Genomic DNA, 6855 nt, shown 5'->3' with positions numbered 1-6855 from the left:
TTGCTATTTTCTATAAAAACGAAGATACCTACTCCACATTTATTTGATCTAAAAGAAATATCACGTTATTAAGTCATTCCAGTAAATGAACACAGTTCTGGATTTAAATAAACATTTAAATATTCATTTTAAGACACTGTAAGCCAAAAGAGTCCCCAGAGTGAAGGCATTACATTTGGACTTAGCACTGTTTTCCTGGAATCAATATCCATATAAAGACTCAGGAGACACGTGTAGGTTCACTATGGTTGAGGAGAGTGAACAGAGTAAATAAAAATAAATAAATATATAAATAAATAAGAAAAATATATCTCTACAGTCAACTGTTTCACATCAAAAGGTTTAAATGACATTGTTTGTGTAACTGACTGATTTAGTTCAGTTTAATTCATAATATACTGTTGTTCACAGCCTCCGTAAATCTGTTTCTACACTGTCAGGGGTCACAACTCTAAAAGGTGATGTGTTTAAATAGAGCGCCTCCTGGTGGACGTTGGATGTAAAGGCGGAAATTTGGGGCATATTCCTGCGTCTGTATTACCTTCTGTAGTTCAATCTTATACACTATAGACGGACTATCTCAACATCGAAACATACTCTAGGCCCATATGAACATTAGCATTTAGCTTATTGTGGATAGCTAATGCAGTATTCAGAAAACAAGGCCCTTCTTTGCTGCTTTGGAACAAGAAATATTGTTTTCGACATTTATTTATCACAAATTAGCAACCACAGACCCGTTTTAGTTTTTAAACTTTACCCAGAGAAACACTGAGGTTAAGTATCTAGTTCAGCAGCTGTGTTGCTAAATTTAGCTTTAGTTTAACTAGTAGTTTTGTCTTTCCTGTTTGTACATTTCAGTACTTCAGTAATTCTCCCCACACTCTCCCTTCTTTTCACTGTAATGATGATATGAGGAGAGTTATCACAACGTAATGGCGGTAATAAGGTAAATATGGCATCTTCCTAGTAACGTTAGCTTCTATGCTCACCATCTGGAACATTCTCTCTAAGGTTCCCCAGTCAACCCGGTCTCACACTCACTCGTGATATAGTCACATATATAGGAGACTGCAATTCGTGACATAGTCGCATATTTTCGACATTTTATGCGACAATATCACAATAAATAGTGTATGGGTAATTACCATAGAAACACTACGCGACAGTAACACGAAAACTCCTCCTCGTTACAGGCGTCATTACTCATAACATAGAAAAAGGCATAATGCGAATTACATAGCAAAGGTTTTTATTCCAACAAAGGCATACAGTATTTTGTTCAAATATTTCTAAGCGATGTTTATTATCGGTGTTGCCCCATTTCAATACTCGTTTAACACTGTGTCAGGTGCAAATTTGAGCCCTTTAAAGGTCAACTATACAAACACAACAATATTTAGCATTAATCTGATTATAAAAAAAAATCATATCTGTGGTATACTGGATCAAATCTGATCCGAATAGTGAAGAGTCTGGGTTGGATTGTGTATACATTTTTATTCCAACTTAACTACCTGAAGTTCATGCCATATTTAGTGAACACAGAGATGGGCACCATCTTTTTCAGGATCCCAGATTGTGCTATATACAGCTGGGGAACAAAGGCCCCTGGGAAGATAGGAGCATGGTTTTAGCACAGGGCTGCTCAAACCTGGTGCTGAAGATCTACCACCCTGGAGATCTCAAATTCAACACACCCAGCTCTATTATCCTAATGCCCCTGAAGACCTTCGTTACCTGGATCAGGTGTGGAACAGAGGAATTACCCCTCGCCAGCTGGAGAAAAAACAATGCTTGTCCAAACGGCATGTGGGGTGGCATTTGAAAAGTTGGCACCACCTTCAAATTATGTCATCAGAGGTTGGATTTACAATTTTTAAACTGGGAAAATCTTACTCTAGGTTCAGGAAAAGAGGGATTGTGGCATATTTAATGACAAACAGAACCAAATATAGAGTCACAAACAGAGTGGAATATATTCTTTATAAAATGCAAAAACCTGTTGCAGAGTAAAGGGTTAAGCATGCCCTGCGATCCTCGTGTTCTCCTTCACAGACCTCATTATATCTTTTAAGAAGGTGATAAGCACTTTGAAGGGTTGTTTGTCCAAGTACAAACAGGTTTTGCCAAAGCTCTTAAACTTCAGAACACTTTAAAAAGCCCTTGTGACTTTGCAAATGTTTCAAAATGCCATATGGATGATAACACGTTTTTTTAATCTTGACACGGTGTAAGAATTATGCGCTGTTAACAGATTCACACCCTGTGTTATATTTTACCGGCTGTCGCTTTTGCTTAAGTAAGAAAAGGCTGAGGTGAAATGAACAGTAGCTGCGTTTATAGGAGGACAGTGGTTTCACTTCTGACCTCAGAGAAAAATAGGGATACAGCCATTCGTGTACAGCACAATAACATTTAAGACGTTAATGCTATATAAAAATGTATTTATGCCAAACAAACACTGAATTACCAACAATAAAGGACTTCGCCTCCTGTTGTTCTGCCTTCACTCAAACTCTTATTCACAACCAACCTCTATAATAATCCTCTTATGGCCCCCCACCAACCATTTCCTTTCGGCATCTGCAGTGACGCACACTTTCTCTCCGTCAGTCCGTTTCAGTAGTGTACAGTTAAGTAGAAGAAATTATTGAGATTATTATTGGAGGTTGCTCAATAGTTCATAGCAGTTTTAGAGTCACGTGTAAATGTTTGATCAAATGGCACATTTCATTGTTTTTACCACGTGAAAATAAGTTCATAAATCTTCTACATGAAATTTATTTGTATAATTTGACCTTACAATTTTGAAGAATAAATTAAGTGTGAGCCACATGGTCACATGTCACACAGCTCCAGGGACCTGAAGGATGTGGGTTCGATTCCCGCTCCAGGTGACTGTCTGTGAGGAGTGTGGAGTGTTCTCCCTGTGTCTGCGTGGGTTTCCTCCGGGTGACTGTCTGTGAGGAGTGTGGAGTGTTCTCCCTGTGTCTGCGTGGGTTTCCTCCGGGTGACTGTCTGTGAGGAGTGTGGTGTGTTCTCTCTGTGTCTGCGTGGGTTTCCTCCGGGTGACTGTCTGTGAGGAGTGTGGAGTGTTCTCTCTGTGTCTGCGTGGGTTTCCTCCGGGTGACTGTCTGTGAGGAGTGTGGTGTGTTCTCTCTGTGTCTGCGTGGGTTTCCTCCGGGTGACTGTCTGTGAGGAGTGTGGTGTGTTCTCTCTGTGTCTGCGTGGGATTCCTCCGGGTGACTGTCTGTGAGGAGTGTGGTGTGTTCTCCCTGTGTCTGCGTCGGTTTCCTTCAGGTGACTGTCTGTGAGGAGTGTGGTGTGTTCTCCCTGTGTCTGTGTGGGCTTCCTCTGGGTGAATGTCTGTGAGGAGTGTGGTGTGTTCTCTCTCTGTCTGTATGGGTTTCCTCCAGGTGACTGTCCGTGAGGAGTGTGGTGTGTTCTCTCTGTGTCTGCGTGGGTTTCCTCTGGGTGAATGTCTGTGAGGAGTGTGGTGTGTTCTCTCTGTGTCTGCGTGGGTTTCCTCCGGGTGACTGTCTGTGAGGAGTGTGGTGTGTTCTCCCTGTGTCTGCGTGGGTTTCCTCCGGGTGACTGTCTGTGAGGAGTGTGGTGTGTTCTCCCTGTGTCTGCGTGGGTTTCCTCCGGGTGACTGTCTGTGAGGAGTGTGGTGTGTTCTCCCTGTGTCTGCGTGGGTTTCCTCCCCCGGTTCAAAATCACTGGATACTCAAAAGTGTCCGTAGGTGTGAATGCGTGTGTGTGCATCACCCTTTGAAGGACTGGCGCCCCCTTGCGGCAAGTGATTCTGGGTAGGCTCCAGACCCACCACGACCCTGAACTGGATAAGAGTTACAGACAATGAGTGAATAAATGGGTCCCATAATCTGTGCACAAGCCATGTTTATGCTTTATTATTTGTTTACAAAAATACATTCCTGAGCATGGCCGTCTATTCTCATGGAACTTTAATTTTATAACCAAAATACTACAAAAATTGCACATCATTATATTACTTAAAGTGACTTAATGTTAAAAATGTAACCGTTGCTAAATGTGTTGTAAACAAGCCTGTTCACATCAGTGCTACAGCAGCTTGTAAAGTAGATTTTCCACTTTAAATACAAGGGAACCCACTTTCTGATCATGTAATTTGAAGGAGGTAGGAGCTCTTGAAGACTACAACTGTTCTGGTGAGGATCATTCGGCATATTGAGTATATGAAGAGTAATTTTGCAATTCCCTGTGTATTTACTGAGATTAAAATATTGGGAGGAAAAGTAAGTGTAAATAAATAGATGAGTACCATAATGTAAGGGTGAACACGCCATGTTTTTTTTATTTTTCCCCCCAAACATGTTCCCAAAAATACATCGTTTATCTTACTACCAAAATACTAGACACACTGCACCTCATTATAATACTTCATGTGACACTTTGGCCAAAGTTAATATTGTAACCATCGCTAACCCTCTGTTGTAAACAAGCCTGTTCACGTCATACTTCCACGCCTCAGAAACCCCTAGAGCAAGATTTTCCACCTTAAACTTTCTCATCTTAACAACCCACCTTCTGATGATGTCATTTGAAGGTGGGAGGAAATCTTGAAACACTACAGCTGTTCTGGGGAATATTTTTGGGGATATCAAGTATATAAAGAGTCATTTTGCAACACAATGTGCAATACGGTATGGTCTCTGCGTCCAAAATGTCATTGGACCAGGTGTACCCAAACTGTTAGCCTCTTTTGTACCACGTCACATCGGCGTATTATCCACGGAGTCCTCGATGCTGATGGAAGCAATGTCAAATCCAGGGTTGTCGATGCCTTTTGGCCCGTGCCGGTGCAGAATGAGGTTGCTGTTGTACTCGTTCAGAAAGCAGCAGGCACAATGCGGGGTGGCCACGGGTACCGTCTTTGAGAAGTTGGAGAAGTCCACTCTGTACTTGCCCCCTTTGGTGCGGGAGACGACCGGCAGGAAGCTGTAGCCCCACTGGATCTCACGTGGGATGAAGGAGGTGCGAACCTGGCAGGACGAGCTGGTGGACTCGGCCACTCCGTCCAGAAAGACCACCAGCTCGAACTCCTGTTGCTGGAGGGTGTCTGCTGCCATTTCAGCAAAGGGACTGGAGCTGTCGATCACGTGGTATAGTGTCAAAGGGCAGACAAAGAAGAGGTTGTCCTTACCAGCATCTACCAGAAAGTCAATGTTGAGCTGGTCCAGGATGATAGGCTCTCCTTCCGGGGTGATGGTGGTCCTCAGGAGCTTGCCGTAGATCTGGCTCCCAATGAGAAGAGTCTTCCTAAGGTTGGCCACTCGGATCTGCAGACACAAGCTTCCTTTCTTCAGGCAGATGACTGCCGTGTCGCTGAAGGTGATCGTTTTGGCTCGCTTCTTGGGCAGAGATATTTTAGCCAAAATCAGGCCACACATGAAGCAGTTTATGATGGCGCCCATGAGCGACTGGACTACAAGGAGGACCACGGTTCCTACACAGTGTCCTGTCAGAGCTCGCCCACCGTACCCGATGGTGGTCTGGGTCTCTAAAGAGTAAAGAAAGGCAGTAGTGAGCCCGTGAACGTTGTCTATGCACTTTGTGTGTCCATCAAGCGCATCCAAGTCACCGTTGCTCTTTGCGATCGAGTACCACAGCAGACCAAAGATGAACCAGCTACCGGTGAAAGCAGCAACAAAGGAGAATATTACAAAACGCCATCGGATCTCAACAAACGTGGTCCAGAAGTCAATCAGATAAGCAAAATGGCTGCGGTATTTAACATTCCCAAACTGAATGTTACAGTGGCCATCCTTGGTCACGAGCCGCGCCCTGCGAATCCTGCGTTCCACTAAGTTATCATGAATCTTCTTCTGGATGAACTGCAACATTCCTTTATATGAAAAAAAAAAGCAGAAAAGGTGACAGTTTATAATGTCGTCATGGATGGAAATGGAGGTCATTGAAGGTCTGCATGTGATAAGCAATTAAACACAGGCTGTATACTGTGGCTTTATGCCCTACTTTCCTTTGATAACCCTGCTTTGTGCTGTTGTACTGCCACGAGTGTAATCAGGCACAGCACACATCAGATATAAACTTACATGCGTGTCTTTTGACTTTGTACCGAGAGGTATATTAGTATTCATGAACCTACATGAAAACAAAATTGATACGGCAATGATACTGTACCATTCCTGTTTGCAGAATATTTGAAATTTTTGTACAAGGCAAAAATAAATAAATAAATAAACACATTTTACAGATAAATAAATAAACAAGAATCTGTGATGTGTTGATTCCCTTGAAGCTTTATTTATTCAGAATTGCCACCTTCAACACACTCCAAAAAAACATTGGAACAGGGCCAAAATGAGCGTGAGAAGCTCATAGAATATTCAAGCTGCACAGTTTTTAGCAAGAGAACATAAAAGGTGTAAAAGGAGCATCCACCAAAGAGCCATTTTACAGCTAAGAGTAGGGAACTTTCAGAAGCTTCTGTGTCACTTTCAACAGAACAAGTCTTTCTCTGTCTACCATTCATAATATTTAAAAAATAAACGATTTAGGAAACCCAGAGATCCAGAGACGATGCTTAAACAGTGCCATTGAAACTAAAGGTGATGTAACACAGTGGGGAACTCGCCATTGTCCCAACGGCAACGTGTTACAGGCATCGATTTCTAAATGTTTTTATAATTTCAAAATACAATCGAGTGATGGGTTTGTTATTTAAATAAAGCTTCAAAGGAATTAACACTTGATTTATTGCATTTTACAGGTGTCTTCTAAGAATATTTCAAGCACACGGATACGTACTTTGTTGCTTTTGTTCCTACACAAATTTAAATCTTGAAC

General features: G+C 42.3%; 1 protein-coding gene across 1 annotated transcript; it reads right to left on the bottom strand.

Annotated features, from left to right (window-relative positions):
- Nucleotides 1–4290: 4290 nt before the first annotated feature.
- Nucleotides 4291–5960, bottom strand: kcnj1b (potassium inwardly rectifying channel subfamily J member 1b). The gene has a single exon (XM_066651436.1). It carries the CDS (start codon nucleotides 5958–5960, stop codon nucleotides 4758–4760), a length of 1203 nt encoding a protein of 400 aa, XP_066507533.1. The 3' UTR covers nucleotides 4291–4757.
- Between the last annotated feature and the right edge of the window lie 895 nt (nucleotides 5961–6855).

This window comes from Hoplias malabaricus, chromosome 18 (assembly GCF_029633855.1).
Source record: "Hoplias malabaricus isolate fHopMal1 chromosome 18, fHopMal1.hap1, whole genome shotgun sequence".
NCBI lineage: Eukaryota > Metazoa > Chordata > Actinopteri > Characiformes > Erythrinidae > Hoplias > Hoplias malabaricus.
Note: the sequence above shows the minus strand (reverse complement) of the source record. Positions and strands in the feature narration are given on the sequence as shown.